The sequence below is a fragment of the Struthio camelus genome, chromosome 12 (genome assembly GCF_040807025.1).
Source record: "Struthio camelus isolate bStrCam1 chromosome 12, bStrCam1.hap1, whole genome shotgun sequence".
Classification (NCBI taxonomy): domain Eukaryota; kingdom Metazoa; phylum Chordata; class Aves; order Struthioniformes; family Struthionidae; genus Struthio; species Struthio camelus.
In genome coordinates this window covers 19,315,330-19,340,346 of record NC_090953.1, presented here as the reverse complement: position 1 = coordinate 19,340,346, position 25,017 = coordinate 19,315,330, and the positions used below count along the sequence as shown (strand labels likewise).

The 25,017-nt window shown below is 38.5% G+C and overlaps 1 protein-coding gene across 4 annotated transcripts in view; it reads left to right on the top strand.

Annotated features, from left to right (window-relative positions):
- The window catches only part of OTUD7A (OTU deubiquitinase 7A), a 171,727-nt gene that overhangs the window by 95,046 nt on the left and 51,664 nt on the right, over positions 1-25,017 (top strand). For all 4 annotated transcript variants that reach the window (XM_068958342.1, XM_068958341.1, XM_068958343.1 and 1 more), the window contains one exon: positions 24,421-24,603. In XM_068958342.1, coding sequence (XP_068814443.1) covers positions 24,421-24,603 — 183 coding nt within the window. The remainder of the gene's footprint in view (positions 1-24,420; positions 24,604-25,017) is intronic.

Sequence of the window (25,017 nt, the reverse complement as noted above, 5' to 3'; positions counted from 1 at the left end):
GTAACTACTGAATGACCACAGTAGGCTTAAAAATATGCTTGGGGGTATATGTTTCCTTTTTGCAACAGCAGTTTGACTTTATAGTATGTATGCTGAATGATTTTATTTTACTGTAAGTTCTCTTTTCTCTCCTAGTTTCTAAGTAATAAGAGATGATGCGCTATTAACTCAGAGCGCATAGTTTTGCACTGTTTCCAAGATATCTGTGTTACGTAATGCAAAACCTTAGAATAGCTGTGAATATTATAATTGGCTTGCTATATTTAGCAAGGACCTCTGTTTTGTCTGACTGATTTGATAAACCTGTCATTCTAGACTGGCGTCTATCTTGGTCTGTTGATCTTTTTGAAAAAAGAATATGATAATTTTTTTTTTCTCAGCAGTATCAGAACAGATTGTCATTTATTGTGCTGGTAGAGCATTGCCAAAATTTGAAAAAGAGTTCCTACATGTCAGAAGTGTTTCAGAAGTGTGACTTATCTTGCTTTACTTGCTATAAAGGTTAATACTGCCAAATAAATATGGAACAGTAATTCCAAATAAATATAGAACAGTAATTTTGTGTTCGTACCATACATATTAACAAAGATATAGGCAATCAATAATTTTATTGTTTTGAACAGGCTAGTAGACTCATGCATCTAATGCTAATCATCATCTACACAGGAATTTATGAGGGTAAAAAGAATTGTTGCTAGTTCCTGACAAGATGTGCTCACAGGAACATTTCAGTACATGCAGTTAGGGCTGCATTTGGTGTAACAGCTGCTAAAACTGGCTGTGCCTCATGCCAGAAGACATTAATTTATCCAGTGGTTTCTAATGTGTTTGAAAAAGAAGCAGAATGAACTGCCACACTTGCACCATTATGACTGCCATTAGTAGCTGTCGTAGTGTGTAGGTGTAGCAGCATTGAACTGAGACACTCCTGCTTGGTATCCTGTTGTGACGTGGCTAATATTTAAGTACTTTTAAAATATATTGCATTACTATGGAGATAGGTGTAGAGAGTCAGATATTTCCCCAAATAAAATACAGGTAATGTCACAACCTGGTTTAGTTCACTTTGTAGAACACTCCCTAGCCTGCTGTGTTTGCATCCAGTTTGGGGTCAGGACTTCCAGATAATATGCAGGCAATATTGCTGACCTTCCTTTCTCATTTTTGAAATGCACTCTTGCATATCTCCTGCTCTAGATTCTGCAGGCAGTACTGATACCCAAGAAGTGACCTCTTAAAGATAGACGATATTCAGAATAGCAACTCCTTGCACCACGGTGCACAAGGCTGTAGCAAAGGTACTGCACCTGGTCTTGCAATGATGGTACTTGTGTAATATTTTCAATTAAAAATTTGGAAACAGATGTGTAAAATGCTTTTAGGAAGTTTGAGATTTGGGAGTAATTTGTGGCCCCAAAATGACTGTCACAGAGAACTTTGAGCCAAACCAACCTTGCTTGTACAGACCCTCATTTCCATGCAATTACAAGTTTTGGTCAATTCTTCTAGAGCCCCACAGCCTCCCTCTCTTCCAGATCTGCTCACAGATTCTATTTTTAGAGCTTGTTCACATTGAGTGTTCAAACAGTGCTCCTTATGGAGTGTAAGCTTCTTTTTAAGAGGGGTTTCTAATGCCTTTTTCTGTGTGTGATGCGTGTGTGTGGCGCGATGGAGAGGTTGGAATTTTTGAATCCTGCCAGCCTGCAGGCAATCAGGGAAAACACTCTGTTTCCTCATCCAGTGATTTTAATATGTTAATTGTTTTGCTTTGGTTGTCCTGCAGTTGTGCCAAGACAGTATTGTGTGCAGTATGTGGTGTGCTCCCTGGCAAAAAATGTGCAAGTTTAATACACGTTGAGAGTTTGTTGTACGAATAGATTTAAAAAAAAAAAAAAAACCCTGTAATTAAAATTGCATATAGATTTTGTAAAATGCCAGAAGCAGTCCTTCTAAATATTGGTTCTAGTGATGTTTCTATACTGCAAGCCACCACTGCTGCCTGTTCTGCTGGTAAAAACCCTGCAGGTTTTTCTTCTGTTGAGCTTTATATTGAGCAAAATTACTTACCTGACCAAAACATTCCTTTTGTTGTGCTTGAGGCACATATCTTCTAGCAATTCTGGATTTTGAATGAAGATATGAAAGGATTAAGAAACATCATTTCGTATGATGGTTCAGTGGATTTGTTTTAAAAAAAAAAAAAACAACTTTGGCTTAGTTCTAATTTGCATGTGTCTGGTTTTGTTTTTTTGCCAGCTATTAGTATCATGAAATAAATAATGCTATAATTCAATTGCTTTTCTATCTAATTTTAATAAGATAAACATGTGGAGCTCCAAGTCTCACTTTCTGCTGCTTCTTATATATCCTCAAAATTTTCTGTATCCTTCAAATGAATGTATACAGAAATGTGTTGTTTATTTCAGTATACGTCTTTCTGGTGTTACATACAGAGTGGATATTGACTTTTTGCTATTGCTCACGTATGTTGCTGTTTGTCCAGCCTGACGTTTCTGGCTAATTTTACTTCAGTATTGCTCAGGGAGCTTGTGGTCAATTCTGTGCCCACTTCCCATTTCAAAGTTACAAAACAGTTCTAGACTCCAACGCAGGTGCTTAACTGTTCTGGAGTTTAGACTTCACAGAGTTTTGAAATCTTAAAAAGATTAGTTCAGTCATATGTGAAGTTTGCCATGCGCATTAATAATTAGAATTAAAGCTGCATTTGTTTTTCTTAGTTTTGTCTAAGAAATGTTATTTTCATGCCATCACTGTGCCCTTTAAGTACATTTATAAAAGCCTTATAACCATCTAATCAGCCATTCGTTAATAGAAATAATTGCATTAAAATTGTTTAGTTTCATATCTGTCCAAAGCATGATTTGTCTTTTGTTCCTACTTTTCAAATACTACTTACTGAGTCTGAAAGGTCAGTTGCAGGCTATTTACTGTTTGGTACTCTTGTGGTAGAGCTATGGGAACTTACATGTACAAACCTGGAGAAAGTACAAGGAAAGGTGTGTGGAAGCAGAAGGGCCTTAGCACTTGCAACACATCGAGATGCACTAATAGGTCAGCTGTCCTACTATGTGAGTTTTTTCTTTCCCTTGAATATTGTAAAGAATCTTTCTTCCATTACCATTTATTGTGATAATTTGGTAAATTTATAAACAGCTAGTCTCTGCTATTAAGGAAAACTCTTAGGACTGGAGACTGGAGAATACAACCTGATGGGTCATAAAGCTGTGCTGTTATGATTGATTTGGTGATTTTCATTAAACTGTATAGAAATAGTGAAGAAATAAGGCTTTTCTCCAACTGTTCAATGTAACAGTGGTAAGCTTTATGGCTGTTCGGGTTTTGTAAATGCTGCAGCCTTTGTTCTCCTATAAAACACGGAGCTTGGAATGAGTTTGACTGCTCCAAAAGGCTTTGTTTCTCAGACTAAGATTTTCTTGCGAATAAGTGAACTCTACAAGAAGAGAACAGAAAAAGGTAGTTAGACATGGCCATCACCTCCAAACCAAAAGCTTAAAACACACCGGTTAAAAATAGCATATTTGGCCTGGCAATTACTTGCTGGGACTTTGACAACTCTCCTAGGTAGATACAGGGATGAGCTGTAGGAAGAAAAAGGAATCCACAAGACACTGCACTGACTAGTTGTTCTTACGCCTCAAGAACTCTTGCATCAAAAGCCGTGGAACCGCATTGCCACAGTTCTCTGTAGGAGCTGTGGCCTGCCACTAGGAGTTTGCAGTGCATGGATAGCAAGCACCTTTATATCCCTGACTCATGCAGTTCGGAGCATGGTCATGTTTCTCTTCAGGGATGAGATTTGGATTTCTAATGCCAAAGTACAGCCCAAGAAAGGATACCAGTTTTGGTAACAGGATGCTAAACCAAGTTTGTGTGTTCTTGACCCAAAGCTCTGTTGTGGCTGAGAGAGCTCTAGCACAGTGATGGAGCTAAATTCCAATAGCCACTCTCAGCAACCTTGTACATCACAGTGTTGCCTGGAATCACTTGCAAGGAGGCCTTGACATCGTGAAGTGTGTGGTCATAGGCTCAGCAGTTCATTCTCGGTGAGGATTAGATCCAGCGCATCTGCCTTAGGGCTTACTATGTGGTGACAGTTGGCTCTTTCCTGCAAGAAGTTCTGTAAAGGCAACCTTATGGGTTTCCTTTTCATTTCTGCGCTGGGGAGCTTTGCTTGTACTGCACTAACAACTTGGCTCTGGAAGGAGACATCTCAACCTAGGAGGAGATTAGGGAATAGATTAGTGGCATCACCTGAAAGGGTTGGATACCTGCAGCAGAAAGACTGTCCTTATGCTATTGAGACTACAAGAAAAATAAATGGTTAAAAGCTAGCTGTCTGAAGATCAGCCTTACTGACTGGTTATATCAGCTGCCTTGCTGAAAGGTGCTATTTCAAGTTCTCCTAACAGGTTTAATAACATGAGATTTTTGGCTCACACTGGAGTATAATACGCTATATGATATCAGGGCTCTGCTTCTTGGCTCCAGAAGAGACTATTGAACTACTATTACTCCTTTTACTAACTTCTAACTTGGAGACTGCTTATATCCCCCTGTCTTGCCACATCTGAGACCTAAGAAGGCATTGATGTAAAAATCACAGCTGTGACAGGTTTCCTACTTCTACCTCCTGTTAAGACCAGTAGTTCTATGGGAAATTGTGGAAACCACTCCGTGGTAAAAACACTATACTTTGTTCTTTCATATCTTCACAAAGCAATCTGTGCTAATTGGCTTTCCTGACATCAGGTTTTCATCTCTTCACTCATTTCAAAATGCAACAAGCAGCAATTTTGTCAGCTGAAACCTATGAAGAAATAGATGAATCTTCCTTACACTGATTGCCATACAGTACCCGAAGGAGTGTTTGAAAATGCAGCTTGTCTTATATAGTCTAATGTCTTTGGGTTCCTATACATTTCATCAGACTTGCAACTTTTTCACAAACATGTATTCAATTTCTGAGAGTAAGCTTAATCATGAGTGATAATAATTTTGTATTAGTGCCATTATACCATTATCTGGATATTCCTATCAGATTTCTTCATGCCGTGGAAGGCATACTGCAAAACTTCATTTAAATGTGCCTTCCAAGTAACAGGAGCATATAGGCAGAGTTTCTGATTCTATAGGAGAATTTCCTCCCAAGGGCAAGAACTGAAATGGTTCTACACCTGCAAGAAGAACCCAGTTATTTTTTGTGTTATCTCTAGATGGAAGATAAGACCGTTCCATCCTTGAAAGTGTATCTCTACTGAAAAGGCTCTCTACCAGTTTGCACCCATATCTCTCCTCCTATTTTTAAATATGCATAATTGAACTTCAATAATATGATAATTAAAAGCAGTAATTAAATCAGCTGTTATAATTAGCAATTACGCTAATTGACGTCCAAGTGAAAAGAGCTGATGAAATTTTATTTTGAATTTGTTTTCAGCAACTCTACACAACTCTACAGTCAAATGCATGTTGACAGTTTGTTTTTACAATTGCCGCCCTGGTTGACTCTGTGAAATTAAATAAGCATGTAATTACAAGACCAGGTTCTAACTTGAGCCACTTTTGTTAAATTAATAATTAAGCATAGCAAAGAATGTTAGATTTATATTCATGCAGAATTATATAACTGGAATGCTGTAAAGGACAGTTTCTGCACTGTTTTCAAGCAGAGGTTTTGACAGCACAAAATCATTTAACTTCTTACTCATATGCATCTCTTAAGGATATACAGTCATATGAGGAATCAAAGTTTATTCCTCTCTCTGGTGTGCTATGGATGCTTAGTAATTCAGTTTTATGACAGCTTAGAATGTTTTTATACCTTTAAACGCTGAAGACTCTTCTCTCCCCTGCCACTCAGCTTTCTTGCTTTTGAACATCTCAATAACTTTATGCCCACTTGTACGATGAGAGCCTTGAACTAAGTGAGATCATGAGAAAAAACAGGTTGTGGGCATTATGTTCAGCTAACCCAAACAGCACCTTATCTCTGTCGGCTCCCATCCACCCTTCTCTGTAGCAGTATAAATCTTTTTTTGTGTCCTCAGCGTGCCTGCATGCCTGAGCAATAGCTGAGTGAGCTATTTCTGGGCTGAACTCTCCAGATGATCTGTTTCCACGTCAGAATCTGTCTTCCATCAGAAACTGCAGTTCTCTCTGTCTGCTTTATTAGTTTCTGGCAGTGCCTTGTGCATAAAGCACTTCATGCTTTTTTTTATTTTGATTGCTTGTTCCAGTTGCTACCTTTCTGTATTTTTATACTGAAGTATTTTTTTCTTTCTCTACTCAACACGCCTTGCATTCTGTGCCTGAATGCTGCCCTGGACCACCCAGATTACTTTCATTATTATTTTCATTTGAAAGAACAGTTTTCTACCAGTCCTGCCAAAATGCTTTGCTAGAATTATGACTAAATTATTAAAAGCGGAAGCACACTTCTGTCAGCCTGGTTACGATTATAAGACTTCGTGCAGCATTCCTCCGTATTGTTTAGGACTCCAAGGAGGACAGTTCATCGATAGCTATTTACACCTTTGGCTCTACTCTTCTAGAGACTTTGAAGTAAACACCCAATAGGAATTAACATCAAGACTGTGAACATTTAAATGCCCTCAAATTTATGGCATCTCCAAGCAAATCCTAATGCTTTTATGTTAATAATAAAGAGGCAAAATGGACAAAGGATAATGAACATGTCCTTATGGAAATATGAGGACACCAAAAGCTATTTGCTGACTCTGCCAGATAATAAATAAAACCTTGCATTGGGGAGAATGTGTGAGTACTGTATATATCAGCAAATTGTAGAGTGGGCAAAATGAATGTGACAGCTGCTTGGCTCTCCCAAGTAGCATTTGACTCTAGGGACATGGAAGCTGGATCTGACATTATTCATTGTGATGGTTCAGGAGTCGGATATGCTGGAAGCAGACTACTTGGTAGCAACAGAAAGATTTCTAACATCTGCTACAGACATACAGACCTGAGATCTTGTGAACACTCTGCACTTTTATTCAGAGGGAAAAAAGAGGAGTCTGGCTGTCTTTTCAAAAAGACCAATTTATTCAGCCAACTTGCCTCAACACGAGAGCATTCCCATCGCTGTAAATCTCGTGTGTGTGACCTTTCACATAATCCCATGATACAAAGACTTCATTGGACTAGCAGTATGCAGGAGCACAGTGTGAACCCCTATACACTTTATAAGTTTAAAAGTACTTTTTAAAAATTACATTCAAATCTCTCAATGAATCTTGTGCTCCAAGGCATCATTACCATTTTTTTCTCTGTATGTCCTTCCAGAATATGTCGCTCCTCTCAGTACTATTTTTATGCTTATTGATATTGTTATTTTGTCTTTCATGAGGAACTTACTAGCCATAGGAAACTTAATGGTTGAAAGACAATCAAATAACGTCTAAAGTAGAGCACAGTTCATTCTGTATTACTGTAACAGAAGTTTTTCAATTAACGGGAACATTAAATACTTCTGTGTGTTTATTGGGGTCAGCCTCACATGTGAGAATCAGAACTCCAGAAAAGCAGCACGTTCTACAAAGTCCACTTGTATCTTTAAGGTCATAGCAAAGCTCCACATCAGAATGAAGACGTTTGTTTCACTCAATAATCTTCACTTGGGAGAGCTTCTTCTGATACTATTTTGACTGTGTAAGTCTTCGATGCCATTGTTTCAGGTCTTTCTGCTTCTGGTACTCATTTTCCTTTCCTTCCATTTTATTTTTCAGTGATTAATTGTTCAGCTTTTTATTGCTGAAAGTATATACTGAGGCTTTAATCACATTTAAAGATATTTTCCTTATAGGCTGACATACAGCAATATAAATGATATTGCTCTTTAGGAAAAAGCACCAGAGGTTACATTCTTTGAAAATAATTATGTTCCGTATCCATTTTAATAGCCAACATTTTCTGTTAATGCATCTAGTGCAACATAGGAGTAATCCATGGGGTAATTTACCATGGATGTGAGGATGGAGTTTAAAAAAAAAGCAAAGGTAAGAATAAAAAGTCAAATGCAAATATGAAATAAAGATTTAGTCAAGCCCAGTGAATGTGAAAAAATTCAGTGAGTGAATATCCAGCAGCATAAGATAACGCATGTACAGGTAGGTGAAAAATTTTTATCGTACTTCCCTTTTTTTTCTCTGCTTCCAGTTTAGAGCTGTAGAAATCAGTGATATGAAATAGTCTTTTACTTCCAAATAAGGCAAAGAGTATGCTCTTACCTTGTACTATTGATGACCCCCAAAAAAAAAAAAAGGAACTAAAATCATTTTCATGACTTTCTTGTGTAAAAATCTAGTATTGGCCTTCTGTATTTATTAAGATGTTTACAACTATTTTAAGTTAATTGTAAATAAATATTCATGAATGGTATGTATCATTACCTCTCGCAGTGACAAATTAGTGGATTGTACACATTTCCTGAACCATTTGTTTCTTAGAAGGGTTATTATTTTCCAGTTCCAGGTTCTGTATTGGATGATGAACTCTGACTTTCATTTCCTGACTTTCATTTCTGTTTCATTTCCCATAGCAAAGGGTGGTATTACTAATTTTTTTTTTTTTAAACTTCTCCTTTACTGAAAAAGTTGATGTCCCTATCTCTCAACTCTTGTTAATTTACTACTATTTTTCTTTAAATTAAATCAGTTTTGATCTTTCTAATTTGGTCTATTATAAATCATCAAAGACCAAAAGAAGCTTAAAAAAAACCCCAATAACATTTCATTCCACTAATGAATTGCATCCATATAGTTTAGTCCAAGGGGGATAGGTACCTCTTGGTTTGGCCATGTTTACAAATGCCTGAGAAGTTGCTGGCTGAGAAAGTTGTTCTTCCGTCCCCTTGTGGAAATAAAGATGGCATGAATCCCTATGCTTCTGCTAGAGAACTGGAAAATGTTATTTCATATGCTCTTTTTGAGCTCTTGCATGCTACATATGCCACTTACATAGCTTTTGTAAGTTCTGTTTTATGCTTTATATTCTGTAAATGTTTTTTAGATGCACCTGGAATTTTTCCTGAGATTGGGTCTGATTTTTCTGGGACTCATTTGTCATTATTCTTTCATTTGATGACAACAGAGCTTCAAGTTTCAGAAAGATAAACAGGACATACACTTCCAAATTTAAAGCATTAAAGGGAAGTGAGTCAAAAATGAGTCCATTTCCAATCTTTTTTAGAGAATGTAATTACACTTTTTAAAAACTATCCTTTCAGTTGTTGTGCAAAAAAACCAGAGCATTATAATACAAGTAATATCATCATAAATTATGTATAGCTGTCAACAACAACAACTTTCATAGAAAAAGTGGAAATACTTCAGTCATGAGAAGTAGGCCAATATTAAGGTGAGCGTAACAAATGGGAAGACATGAAGAATGGTTTAGTGCTGCTCTTTGCCTTCTTTCCTTAGCACATAAAAATGTGCTAAGTTAAGACCGACTAGATCCCGCAGGATTTCAAGGATAGCTCGAGACATGATACTGCTCTTGGGAGTCATTAATTACCCAGAGATTTGGATCCCAAACCTCAGTTTGGGAGATAAAAGGGGAAAAAAAAACTGCCTTTACTTAAAATCAGACTGAAATGAAAGCCCACACTCAGCTGCTTAATATTGACAGAGTAATTTGACTATAAATGTGGCATAGGTGAAAGGAACAGTCCTGGCAAAATAGTTTAAAAAGCAGCCAGTGTTGGTGGACATGTGCATCCCTGCTTTGTGCAGAATTAAATTAGGATATATGTTACGTTAGTGTTGCAAGGAATGAGCTGAAAGACTCGATGACAAAGATGTCATCTGTGTATATGCATGTTTATTAATGGCAGCCAGACGTAGTGTGCCTTTTAGTTCAGGGGAAAGGCTTGGTGGCGTCAGTAAGCTTTGGAAAATTCATTAAGCATAAATGGATAGGTCTGAATGGTAGAGAATGTACTCCTCTTCAGGTGTTTTGACCTCCAGTTTCTACCATCTCCAGGAATGAGGAAGGCATGTCCCATTTTCCTGTTGGATAATCTAAGTTGACACCTTGCATTTTTTATGTACAGAATAGCAGCCATCTCTGAGTTGTTGTATGACTGACTTAAAACGTGGTCTACGGCAGAGAGAAAACCATTAAAGAAAATAATTGATTCTTTAAATCAGGAAGCAGCAGGAACATAAACAATGGTCACTTGATTGGTGTAGGAAGGACATAGGATCAAGCATGATGTTAAAATGCTAACAGTATAGACAAACATCAAGAGCTGGAGGATTTGTGAAATTTTCAGACAATATTATATTAAAAAAAGAGGCTAAACTGCACCTGAAATAGTATGTTTAGCTGAAAAACTACACTTTATTTAAATGGAGGATACCTGTGTTTTTCTGCTGGAGTGTTGATCCATGAAGTATTTCACCATTATATAAAAAATAATTGCCATTTCTAGCTTAATATAGAGCTTAATCATGGCATGTATAGTTGAGCATTAATAGAAACCGGGAGACTAGCTTTTCAGTCATGAAATGCATATGGTAGAGGAGACTGACCCTGTGCAAAATGACAGAGATGCAGTAGGTAGATGTCTCCATCAAGAACAGCGTACATAAGAATGCGAAGAAAAGCATGTAATTAATGGAAAGGGAGAAAGAAAATTGCAATATTATCATGTGACTGAGTGTGCAAAACTAACTCCTCCCCCGATAGTCTATTTCTTTCCTTTAGACAGTTTCTTTTATAGTTCTCTTGTGTAAAGCTTAGCAAAGGGAGTAAACTTAGCAGTTACTAATGTCTCATTACACAGAGATCAAAATTGTCACTTCTAACCATCAGTTCAGCTTTTAGTAACTACATGCTAGTGAAAATTAAGGAAAACATTAAACTTTCCTTGCAACATTGTTTTGCCTTGAGAAAATGGACCAAAATGAAATCTTATTTTAAAACCGATGCTCTTAACTTTAATGTAGTTTTACATAGAAGTGTCTCAGAAGGCATAAAGCTGGTCTGGAATCCCTCTGGAATCCCTCTTCTTATCTTATGCCTGTTAATATTCACGTTAATCTACATCATATCAGATAGGAAGTGGTTGCGTTTAATTTGAACTTGTGGATTGCCTTATTAGCAGTTGGTTTCTAAGAAGAGAATTCTTTACGTATGAAAGAAGCTAATGGTAGACTTTGTCTTTGAGGAGATTGTAAATGTGAGGGTATTTTTTTCAATGTAATTGATGCACTGGCACACTGGAAAAAAATAAGAACCATTTTAGGTTGATGAAAACTAACAATGTATCAACAGACTTGAAAGAGTCGCTCCTTATCGCTTGTCTGAATGCCTTTCCAGCATGGTCACCTTTTCCCTTTTAGCTCGTAGGTTGAATAAATAGCTCTTATCTAGCAAAATAGCTTCTAGAGTTAACCAATGCTAGCAATAACTGAAGAGCTAAAAAACCTTTTGCTGTTAAAAGGAGTATTCCTTAGCCATTTCTCTTTTCCTGGAATTACTTACTCTTTTTTTTTTTTTTTTTTTAATCACTCTGCCATGTGCCTGTAACCACAATTTTAAATATTTGGAAATAATATTACATTTACAAAGCCCAGCAAAATTGGAAGGATAAAATGCCAGAACTCTTTTAGTTCGTAACAGTTAACTTGTAAATTCATTGGCCACAGTAGAAACTCATGAGCAGCATTTAAAAAATAGAAGCATAGGAGTTGGTCATCATTCAGCCAAGGCATTTAAATAAGGCCTAGATTTATTTGCTGAGAAGATTTGGACAAGATATTAGAATGATTGGACGATGTCTCTTATTGTGTAAAAGTAATAATGTTCTCTTCTGATACTAAGACTTGAGATCTCATAGAAGTTATTGGCAGTTATGAGTTCTCTCAGCCAGCAGCACCTCACAAAACACAATCCTCCTAGACATATGGGTATGTAGGGAGAGTTCCTGTATGAGAATCACAGGGATTCAGAACCACAGAAGTTAATGTTAAACCCAGGCAGGACAAAGTTGAGGTCAATAGGAGAGAGAAGAGCTTCAAAAGGTCTAGATTTGTGCTATGGAGCATTCTGAGGACTTGCCTTGTTCCACTCTAAATGTAAAACTGCGAGTCTTCGTCATTCTTCTCTTAGACTTCTCTTAGATAGTCAACAACTTCAGCTAAGAACTCTTTCCTATCTTCTTGGAAGGAAGAAATAATGAGGTAGAGATTCATATTATTTTACTTTTTAAATGTGGATAACTGTTCAAAATCTAAACTGAGGGGTGGCACAGAAGAACACAGATGGAATAAGAGCTCTGGATTTTGTTTTTAGAAGTGTATTAAATAGCCTGCCAAATACTGGATGATTTGTAAACATCTATAAGGATTGTACATCCTTACAGGTAGCTTTTCACCCTTAAGGGGAAGGCCTACATGAATCAGACATTTCTGCTGAAAGTTGCTGCGCCTGTTTAACGTACTTGTTATAGAGCCACAGTAGAGACTCATGTAAAATGCTGATTCAGTGTAATGGGCTATAGGAGGAGATAATGTGTCTGCCACCAAACAGCTGAGGCATTGCATTTGCCTGTGGGACAGCTGTTATTCCAAGAACACCTTTGCATACAGCAGCGTAGAGTAGTTGAGTCACAGAGACAGGTTCTCTATAGTAGTTTTTGAGGGAGTTAAAATGATTGGGTTGATATTGAAAACATAATAAGTTTTGTCTTACACCGAGACTTTTCCTGTTCTGTGGGCAGGAAGGCTCTGTTAGATATACATATATATATTTTTTTTAGTAGTGAGAGATTTTTTTGTGTGGCAACTTTGAATTAGGATAAGGAACACTGGAATTGTAATATGTTTCAATTCACAAGCAAAAATATGGAGAATGATAATAAAATATTTAAGATATAGTACCAAAAGCCATGAAATTGGTGTTGGTCTCCTATTCGGTTTTTTTTTCTGTAATATTTTTTCAAATGGTATTGTATTGAGTGTGAGTTTCATTAACGATGAAAAATGGCATTGAAGTGTGGTTCTATAGAGCTCAGTTTTATTTTCTTAAATATTTCATTCTGAAATCTTTTTCAATTTGTTTTCTCTCTGAGCTGTGTAGCGTTTTGGCTTCATTTGTCCTTTATTGTTTTGTAAAAGTTTCACATTCATTCTTACTGGATATTTTTATGATGCCTGCTGGTCTTTATATTCTTAGATATTTACACTAGCAGTTCATGAGCTGTCAACACAGGCTGCATCCTAATTTGTTTAATTATTCCTAACCTCTTCCTTACATTCCCTCATCCTTTTCATATATATTTTTGATCCTGTTTAGCTTTATGCAGCATTAGCATTAGTTTAGCTTTTTCCTGACCTTTTAAAAATTTCCTTTGCTCAAGTTCTACACATATGTTATTGTTACAGGTTGGCCTTCACTGTGGTCCCTACTACTTAGCTCTTTCCTACTTCTCATCTCAGATTACATCCTCTCTCGCATGTTGTTTATCACCAAATCAAGAATTGCTGGTGACCTTTCAAGTGTTCTTTTTAACATATTGGAGTAGGTGGATTTTTGAAAACTGTGGGTGGGGCTTTGTGGTTGCACACTGGCTATTCCCACTAATTAACAGTAAGTGTCGTCTAGTTTTATGATATCCGTTTTAAGAATTAAAAGAGAATGAATTTATTGACTGTTGCAACCCTACTAAGCTACACGGTTTAAGCAAAAACAGAAAAAAGTAAAAAGCCTAAATAACAGCATGTGACTTACACCTCGCTACCTGAATGTTATCTGCCTATTAACTGGAAAATATAAAATCTAGTATCAGTAGAGCATTGGCTGCTCAACATGTACCTGATTTTTGTTATCAAAGAATATGAGGGGTGACCTGATAAAGCATATGACTAACTTCAGGCAAGCAAGAATTACTCATGCATTGCATGGTATTAAGGGCTCTCTCTCTCTCTCTCCTCACAACATAACCAAGTTGAAGATTCAACTAGAGAAAGACTAGCTTCAGAAAAAGATGGATTCCTACTCTCTAATCCTGCTTTTGGGGGTAATTTTTTATTGCAGAAAAACGGGTGAATGCAGGTGTCTAAGCACTGGGACAACTGTTGTAAAATATGAGTGGTGTTAGCCTTGCTACACTTATGTGTGAGCAAGGGAGAGTGCTTTTCCCTTCTAAAAAATTAGGATACATGATAGATGTGAAGCGAACTTTTTAATGCAGAAGTCCAAAGTTTCTAATGCTTTTTTCTTTCAGATTTCAGCTTTCAAGCTGATCAGCTCATTGAAATGAAGAGTGAGTTGGAAATATTTTTTTTAAAAGAAAGGAATCAAGACTTTGTCAGAAGGTCACTCTAAAACTTTTCTAAGAGAGTTTCTAAATTTATCAGCTAAAAAAAAGAAGCAGCACTCTTTAGCTGAATTTTTTTTAACAATCTATACAAAAGACTATTTTACTTAAAATCTAAAAAAGTGTTTATATTTGAAAATAATACCTGGGTAAACCTTTGGTTATCTGATAGTGTAGAATTTCTGGTTCAGCTCAGGAAAAAATAATTATGTAAATCTACTGTACTATAGATCGTGTATGTAGTGCACAGATCCATTGTGATAGATGCTGTAGCCCACATGCAGCTTGGGGCAGAATGAGATCTGTGAAGGCCTGGCTGCAGAAGAATTTCTTGTCCTGGGAAGTTTCCTTTTATTTGGCTTGAACTTTTGGTTGTCATGCGCTGGTCTTAACCGCAATTTCCTTACTGCAGAATAACAATGTTTTATTCCTAATTTCTGACTAACCTATTGGCTCAGTAGCTTGCCCATCTAGTCTTGTCTCTGATTTGGTTTTCTTGCTAGTGTGCCTCAAGAAGAAAACAGAAGTAGTCAAGGCTGATATCAAAATTTAAGTCATGGACTTCATTTATTGAATATTTTATAAGGAGAAGTGTCCACAGGGAGAGGAGTCCATAAGGAAGGTGTCCACAGGTAGAAACAGATAAGAAGGGGAGCTGGGAAGGCTGAGAAAGGTGAGGGAATAAGGTGACTTCTGTGACCGCAGTGCAGTCAGTCCTAATGAAGTTACTTCAACCTTTCTCTCCCCCAAAAGCTAGATTTGATAAGCAAGCAAAAAACAACCTGCAAAAAACCTGCAAAAAACAAGTGTCCAATGGTGCCTCCTCTGCTGACTTACACAGTAGCAATACTAAGGTTTGCACTCATCCTTTGGATATTCCCCTCATTTTCATCCCTCCCCCTGCAACTGCCTTCTTTACCTTACTTCTCCAGGTGCAGCAGGCTGTTGCTGCCATAGCGCTGTCACTGAAGCTGCTTGGGTCTCCTAGAACATCCATCAAATCTAAGGTGGTTCTGGAGTGATGCCTAGTGAATCCTGTTCTTCCATCCTACCACATGCTCAGGAAGCTGACAGTGATTTTCCCTTGAAAGAATTAAATCCTTTTAGAGTACAACAACAGAAAATTAAATTTATTGCTGCCTTTGAAGAAAGAAATATATATTATTTCATGCAGACATATTAGCCTATTGAATAGCAAATGTTAGCTGTTAGGTGCTTTGATCTATCATCCATTCTGGAACGAGGCCATGTATGCTTTACAACTGCGTGCAAAATCCTCTGGTGGGCAAACTAAACCTGAACCTGTCCCAAAGTCCTACTAGATCGTCTGTGTATATGTGGGTAGATGCATATGCATGACTGCACATGTGACTGCACTGTCCACTACAGAAGTCTTTCTGAATGTTCCTCAGGCTTGAATTCTGACTTTTCAGCGTCAGCAGATATACTGTTTTACGCATCCGTTACTAGATGTAGTCTTGGAATAACTGGGACTGGATATCCAGTACTTTTGAGGGGAAATCAGAGTAGGTCAAGACAGGTAATAAAGGAATGTTTAATTGGAAGCAATAACTTCATTTATGGGATACAGTTAAAGAACAGCTTGTACCATTCATCTTAATGCAGAAGATTACGGTATGTAGGGAATGCTAAATGTGCCAGTAAGGTGAAGAATACTTTGAGGATTCTGGTAAAATTCTGGGGATGTGAAGTACCTCAAATATGAAAAAAAAAATACAATTCTTCATTTTTCTGAGACAGAGGCAAACAGGTTTTCTTCTCTATAGGCATCTGAACGCTTTGGGGCATTTGTGGCTCCTGGTAATACACTCATTTTTAGTTTGGTCAGTAAAATCCAAAATTAGATTATTTTCAGCTTAGCTAAAATGCCTCTCTCTGTTGTTAAAGACTACAGCTCATCTGTGATTGTCAGAAGCTCAATACATATTTCTTCATAGGGCGTTGTTTGAGCTGACAGTCTTGCATCCTTTGTGTTCAAGATGCACTGAAGTATTTCTGCATCTGCTGAACTGCTATTAAAAGGTTAGGACTTCATTAGGGTTACTGTGAGATAACGGAACAACTTTAACTCAACTGGTTTAACTCTAGTGTGCTGGTGTTTTGTCCAACACAATTGTATTCTTTCAAAATGTTCTTCATTAGTTCGCATAAAGGCCAGTTTTTGATCACAACGCATAATGTAATGTCAGATTGCTTTCTTTGCAGGCGTTATGAACATAAATATCCTAGGATACTGGTCCATTTCCAAAGCCATATTACGGGTGCTATACAGCAGGTACTACAAAACAACTTCTGTAAACTTTCCAAAACCATTGTCTCGAAATAGTTTGTTCTTCTGTTCTTCGGTAATCTTTCTCTCCCAGTGTTGACCAAGTGGTTAGTCAGGTTTTACTAATGTGCTTAGAAGTCTTCCCATGCAGGCAACAAGTTTGTCTTGATTCATCTTTACTCAGCTACAGTGGACAGCGCACATAACGAGTGTTACTGGAGAAGATATGATACTCTTGTTCCCCCAGCCAACCTTTTCTACTTTTTGATTCCCACATCCTGAACGTGCTCCGCTACCTTTGTATTCTAACCAGCTGTCTTTGTGCTCGTCCCCACGTTGACTGATATTTTCTTTCTTATTGAAATAAGAGCGAGTTTTCAGAAAGAATGACTGTCGTCTCTGGCGTTTGTTGAAGTGAGGAGAAAGATGTTCAGTCATCAGTTGATTCTGCACCCATCTCATTCTTCACTTTCCGTTGTTAGCCCCATCTTATGCCTTCCAACTTCTGATCTATTACTTTTGTAACTCCAGCTGGTACAGGCATATTGATAACTCCTAAAGCTAACTCCTAGCTCTCAAACCCATTCTGCTCTTTTAGTATCTTGTCCTCTCCTGAGTGTCTCATCACCGTTTCTGCAGTTCAGATTCCTTCTATCCAAAATGGAATTTACCTCTGCCTAGTCATTTTTGTTCTCTGACCGTTAGAAACTCATTCTTCCATATAAAACCACTGTGTACTGCTTTGGCAAGATTCAGTTGGTATAGCTTACGTGATGCTGTCAATGACTTGTCAGCTGATGTGATTGTGTGTACTGAGATAATGTTGTTATGGCTGACTGTGAAATATCTTTTCAAATGCAATAGTAGGTTATGTAAACAAAGAAGTTAGCAGTCGGTATACAGTAGGATACATCAAATGAGTAGCATTTAAAAAAAAAAGATAGCAGATAATATTTAAAAAGTCTTGTATTGGTTCTTTTTCCTTTAAATTCAAACAAAAGTTCTTACTTGACTTAATTTAGTTACTGAAACTGTGTAAAATAGAATTACCTGTTACTTCTCCTTCAGCCTTGTGATGAAGGATATGTCAGCGTATATCCTGTGTGTGCATATCCTGTGTGTACACGGCGCACGGCTTAGCAGTATTACATTCCTGTGTTATGTTCCTTTAGAAGCTTGTGGCTAAGCAATAGGGAAAGAGGCTGCCTGAATGATGTGCTGTAGGTCAGGTGGAGCCCTTGTGGCATGGTAAAGGTTGCTCCTATTGGTTGAGGTCCTGTGCAAGACATGACCATTAAATAAAGAAAAGATGTGATGGAGCAGGGGCTTGTATGAGGAGCAAGATGTGGGAGATTTCAGAGAAGGACAGGGAACAGACATACAGAGAAAACGTAGATAAGACTTTTGCTAGGGATGCCAAGGGACTATGTGTGTTTTGCTCCAAACCAGAAGGGTGCCGAGACTTATTGGACAGGTAGCAAGACTGGAAGGAAGGACCTACCCTGTAAGACATTGGGGAATAAGTATGATTTCAGTTTTTTTTTTTTTAATTTATTTTAGTCTATCTGACCGAGCAGACCTTGAAGTTTTTACTTCTTTCAAAATTTAACCTTGCTCTAGTTTGGAATGTAATAAAATACAGCTTTAGAAGTTCAAGACGTTTTTGGTATGCTAAGTTTAAAGGAAGAGGTATTGGCAGAGTCAGCTGTATACTTCTCCACTGTCGTAAGCCCCACTGATTTCTTGAATAACTTACAGCTTTTTCCAGTTTACCTACTGAAATTTTCTCTTGCTCCATGCCACACTCAAGAATTCTTGTTTGGGTCATCTGCTCTGGGCATCTCTCATTTTTATAACTTTTCTGACTTGTTCTCAGCTTGTCCGTTGCTTCTGCAGTCCATTTCTGTGGTCCTCGTTGCACCACTCTTTCTATGTGTACTTCTTTCCTTGTTTTGCACTGCATTATATTTTTGTATTGGTTCTCATCTCTAACACATAATCTCTCTAATAAATGCCTCTATTCTTTTTCTGTCCCCTGCCCTTTTCCCTAATTCTCTTTTGCTGCCTCCAGTTTCCTCTACTTTCAACTCTGATCATCACTCTCTCCCATCATCCTCCCAAGCTGATGAATTCTCCTGCTCTTTATGAGCAACAAGAAAAACAAAAGGTCTGTTGTTGTATTTGCTTGACAAAATAAGAACCCAAGAGAGGAAGCCCTGGCAAAGGGGACAAGCTTACATATTTCCAGTACAGACTGTGAAGGGGTGGCTGAACATGCTTTTGCAAGCCAGTTGGCTGACTAATATTCTAAAACGCTATTTCATGGAGCTGGAAAGGTGCTTACTATGCTATCTTATTTGGTTGAATTTTTTTCTTGCATTCTAATGCCTGGAGGCTCCAGGAAATTTGGGGAAAATGAGTTAATTTGGGGATAATTGTTTCCTATGTGGGTTCTCTGAAGTTTCATGCTTTGGTGCTGATTGGTGCTTTTGCTCAGAAGATGGGGCAACTCCAGGGAGATGAAGAGACTTAAAAAGAAAGTCTTTTATTCTCTCTAAGATATGTTTAGATACAGAAATTTTATTTTATGTATAGCCTCAAGTTTCTATTAGAAGTTCAGTTGCTACATTGAGCCATGGAGCATAACTCAGACTCACTATGCAGTTTAGATTTTAAGTGCAACACACTGAGCCTAACTTCTGAAAGCTGACTATATTTATTATGATAGAGCTTGTATACAGGATGATTGTCTTTAGCCTAAAACCAAGGACAGCAGGATTTATGGTTACTCTGCTAATTTTCTGCTTTTCTGTTACATACATCCAAGGTGTCACACAGCAGTCTCTTATAGCGCTTAAACACTGATTTTGTTAGATTTCAGAACTTAAACATGAAACTATCTTGAATAGGAGACTGTAAGGAACGCTATAGTATGGGAGGAATGCTATCTGTGTTCCCGTTCCCTGCTGTTTGTTGCTTCCGAGTCTGTACTGAATAAATCCAGTTTGCTATTGGGAGCTGCATCATGCTAGATTTGTAGTGTTGCCAGTACTCAGATTATAGTGTTTCCGTTAAACCTGTATCTTGCAGAATTATATTTACTGTGCGTATCACTTTGTTTTAAAGTTTCACTCTACTGCCTTCATGGTTGAGAGGGAGATCTAAAGAGCATGTCAGAGTACCTCCTTATGACATAAGCATGTCATAAGATATGAAAAAAAATAATAATAATAAAAATGACAAAAAACAGCACTTACGATCTTACCAATTTCAGGAACCTGACTACTGAATGTCTGAGTGTGGAAACCTCATTCAGATGATGTATAGAGGTAGAACCAGAGCCCTAACTGGTTTATAACCACTGATTCTACATGGAATTTTTAGAAAACACATAATGGCAGTAACTTGAGTGTCTGTTGTAAGATCTCCAATAATTTCCTATTAAATATACAATTTATCCTATAGGCCCTGTAAGAAAGGATTACTGCATAACACGTATAATCACTCCAGATCACTGAAGTAATGGTTTATATTATGTTCTGAAGTTCTTCAGGATAAGTGTAACATTCCTGCTAGGTGATATTAATTCTCACTTTACAATTCTTCTTAGTACTTCAGAACCTGAGATAGTTCGGTGCAACCCTGTAGATAACAGCTTTTTTTGAAAGCATATGCTGAAATTGTGCTGTTTCTTCCTATTTCGGTTAGGCTTTTGTTCTTTAAAGAAGCGATTGTAACAGTAAAAAGCCTTTTATCTGTATAAAAATGCTTTCAGCTATTTTTAGCTTGTTCTTCTTTGGATGACCAAATAAGTTATACTGAACCGCTACCCAGATAGTGCAGCTTCTCAAAGTACATAACTGACACAACCTTTTATGGTGTAATAAATCCTATATTAATCAAGAAAAAACAGGTTACTTTTGAATTCCTGGAAAAATGCTCCATCAGTGCTGTGAAGGTCTCTCATAATTGGTGGGGGGGTTTTTCTTACTATTAAATACTTGTAATTTGCCTGGTAAAAGATAGTTCTCAGAGAATGCTAAGAAATCATGCATTTTAACTTAGCAGGGCTGTTTTGAAAATAGCATACAAACATCTCAACGTTTCTTTTTTTGTTTATGGAGCATGACAAGTGCCATTTGTCTAGCTGTACTAAGCAGACTTGTTTATCTTCAGGTATTAGCCCATACTCTGTCATTGCTGGTCATAGCAGTATGAAGAAGTGGTAGCTTGGAGGTAAATCTTCTTTTGGAGGATTCTGTGTTGGCAGATTTCACAAGCAGCTCACATAGACGTGGAACCACTTTGACTGAATCCTCTCACTGCATGTTTTGTTACAAAATACTGTTCTGTATTATCTGCTTCCTAAAAGACTTCGAAAATCCCTGTGAGAGCAAATTCTCTCTGATATGTAAGATAAGGGGACATAAAGTGTTTTGCATTGGCATTCTAGCTGCTCTGGGAAAAGAAAGATAAGGAAGTTTGAGTCTTGTGCTATAACACTGAGGGTCATGGCTTTCCATTATTGCTGGTGTTATCTATTTCTTACACAATTGTACAGATGTGAAGTATTGCTGCCTCTTGTTATTTTTTAGGATTTAGTGTTTATCTTAGTCTCAGTTCTTGGAATGATTTGACTGGGATCAAAGCAAGACCAGAGCAAGGGAAGTCCTGACTCTGCCTTCTATGCTGAGATGTCTGGATCTGTGGATGAGGGAGAGCTGTGGATGCCACTTACTTCAGCTTTAGCAAGGCATTTGACGCTGTCTCCCACAGTGTTCTTATGTCCAGGTTAGGACATTATGGTCTGGATGGGTGGACAACTAGATGGATAAATAACTGTTTGAATGATTGAGATCAGAGGGTAGTGGTTAATGGATTGCACTCTACCTGAAAGCTGAAAACAAGTGATGTACCTCAGGGGTCTACTCCTCTTTAAAATCTTTATCAGTGAGGCAACAGAGTGCTCTCTCATCAAGTTTGCAGATGACACCAAACTGGGGGAAACGGTCAGTATGTTCAAGGGCAGGGCTGCCATTCGAGGGGACTTAGGCAGAGCAAGGGAATGGGCCAACAGGAACCTGATGAAATTCATATGGACAAATTTAGAGTCGTGCACCTGGGAAGAAAGAACCCCCTGCAATGATACAGGCTGGGGCCTGAGTGCCTGGGGAGATGCTCTGCGGAAAAAGGCTCTGGTAGTCTTGGTAGCCAGCAAGCCACACGAGCCAGCTGTATGCTCTGGCAGCAAAGAAACCCAAAAGTATCCTGAGTTACATCAGCAGGAGCATAGTCTGTAGATAGAGGAACGTGATCATCCCTCTCTACTCAGCACTCTTTAGATCACATCTGGAATATTGTATCTAGTTTTGGTCCCCTCTGTACAAGAAAGACATTGATAAACTAGATTAAGTTCAGCCGCGAGCCACCAGGATGGTTGGGGGCTGGAACACAGGTCCTGTGAGGAGGGGCTGAGAGAGCAGGACTTGCTTCTCAGCCTGGAGAAGGGAAGGCTTTAGGGGAACCTAACAGCAGTCCCCCCCCCCAGTGCCTATGAGGAGGTTATCAAGAAGATGGAGCCAGGCTCTTCACGGTGGTGTATGACAGGAGGACAAAGAGCAATGGGCATTAAGAGAGAGATTCAGACTGGATCCAAGTCCCATGAGGACGGCTTGCACAGAGAGGTTTTGTGCTCTCCATCCTTGGAGTTTTCAAGACCAAACTGAATAAAGCCCTAGGCAACACGATCTGATCTCATAGCTGACTCTGCTTTAAGTAAGAGGTTGTAAAAGAGCTCTCCTGAGGCCTCTTCCAACCTGAGTTATCCTGAGATTCTATGGCAGATAGGACAGACACTAAATGCTGCAAATATTCTAAGGAGGCAGGCTGTCATTGCTGCTGCGGCCGCTCCGAATGCACATGAAGTTGCAGAAGTGCATGGAAAGGCTTCATGGAGCTGTGAGCAGAGGGAGACTTTGGATAAGCAGAGGTAAAATGAAGGGAAATAAGAGGATGATGCTTTATGCTCCAAAGTGAGCTTTTTGGCCTCTGTCTGTAGAAGGATCTATGTTTTCCATACATATTTCTAAAGTAGTATTTTACTGTGTGTCTGTCTGTGCTATGTCCATGCTTCCTGTTGTGGCATACACAAACGTCTGTTGTGTTTTGAGATGTAAGGTTAGAGGAATGTTTGTGTAGTTAAATTCTAGAAGTACTACAGAGCTAAGGAACTATTAACCTTCTTCATCAGATAGCATTTTGGCCCTGATAGAACATCGCAGGAAAATACACTTCTCTGGTGTCAAGGTTTTACATAACTGTGTTTGCTTATAAAATGTAAAAGATGCACTGCATCACTGGTTAGTCTTAACACCCACACAGCAAATGTCATCAGTTTTGTATGGTGGCTTTTATGTAGGTTAATAGAAATAGCGTAACCCTTTGGATGGATACAATGAGTTTGTTGTATGCTGTGTGAAAAGATTAATTTCTTGATTTCTTTCTTTGATTTCTTTCCTTTTGGAACAGCTAGTGTTGTGGAGGTTGTGTAAATACTATTGTTAAACGTTTGATACTGACTTGAATGTCTAGTCTCTGTGGTTTTTTTAATGGGCAATAAGTTACATAAAGAGCAAAAGTCTGATTTAGATATGAACAACCAAGTCTGAGTGATGTTATTCACAAAATCACGGAATAGTTAAGGTTGGAGGGAGATTGTCCAGTCTAATCCCCCTGCTCAAACAGGATCACCTGTTTGAGAGTCCTGCCCTTCTTGAAGATGGGAGTGACGTTTGCTTTCTTCCAGTCTGATGCACCTCTCCCAGTTGTCATGGCCTTTCAAAGATGATTGAGAGTGGCCTTGCAATGACGTCGGCCAGCTCCCGCAGCACTCCTGGGTACGTCCCATCAGGGCCCGTGAACTTGTGTATGCCCAGTTTGTTCAAATATTCCCTACCCTAAAATTGTATTTTGTATTTTTTTCTACTAGTCTTACATCAAGAATAGAATAAAAAGCATAGTGTTATTTTTATAGATATAAAGGCTCATCGGAATGTATGGAGCGTCTATCAGTGTCAAGTCAAGACAAAACAATGTTCACAGCAGAAGCTCAGTTAGGAAAACGTAAGAGGATTTTTTGGAGGTTGGTCGGTGAAATAAAAGTTAAGAAAGTTTTAACAGATTATTTTAAATAAACAATCTTAATTCCTGTTTAAGTTGTCTATATGCAATATTTCACTTCCTTCTGTAGAGATTTTGTTAGTTTCTTCAGTAACACAGACAAATGTCTTTTTAAATGGGAAATTTTTAGTAGCAATAAACTATAAAGAATAACTATTCACTGATGTGACACAACTGAGGGACTGTATGTCTGAATGCAGTTAGTGCATTAGGGGGAAGCATGAGGTCATACCACCTTCTGAAAATGGAAATGCTGAAACATTGAAGTAAATTGAAGCAAATGTACAGCTGTGGGTGGGTGCAGAAGCCTGCTGGTTCTGTCCCTGTCTTTGCCCGTTCGGTGTGTACTCTCCAGGTGTTTATCAGCTGGGCATTTTTGTTGCGGTGGGGTGGGGGGCTGTAGAACGTTTCATGAAGAGAATCTCTGTTTCCTTCCTGATCCTTTAGTCAGCGTGATTTCTCTACTGAAGTTTATATTTTACGTGCATGTAATAAAGATGACTTTGGGGTTCCCAGCCTGGTCACGTACAGACATCAGCAGAATGTCCCTCTTGCTGTTTGGCAGGCAAAAACTGGGACTTGACAGCAGCGCTGAGCGACTATGAGCAGCTCCGGCAGGTGTCCACCGCCAACCTGCCGCAGGTGTTTAACGAGGGCAAGTGCCCCAAGCAGCAGGAAGCCGAGCAGCCCCCCGAGGTGACAAAGGCCGAACGGCCCTGCCTGCAGAGGCAGGATGATGTTGCTCAAGGTAAGAACTCTTCTCCGGGCCCCCTTTTGTGGGCAAACCGCTTTCTAGGTAGTCGGCCTGCGCTCTCTGGGGAGCTGCAACTCGTTCTCCGTTGCCCGTGAGCTGTGTCATTGGGATGGGCTTCACACAGCTGTTGCCAGCCTGGGCCCTACCTTTCCCATGTTTCAGCTGGCGTGAGCTTTGCCTCGACTGTACATGTTTTTATTTGTTTGTTTTTAGTATGTTATTGAAATATGAAAATACTGTCCTCGAGCAGTCCTGTGGTACTCATAGAAGCAATTGTAAGACCAAACAGCAACAACGGAAAACCCACCCATATTTCAGTCTTCACAGTCTTACTTATACTAAGTTAAAAGGGTGCATGAAATGTCTAAATAACTTTTAGCTTTAAAATTTGGTTCTTTTATAGTTCTA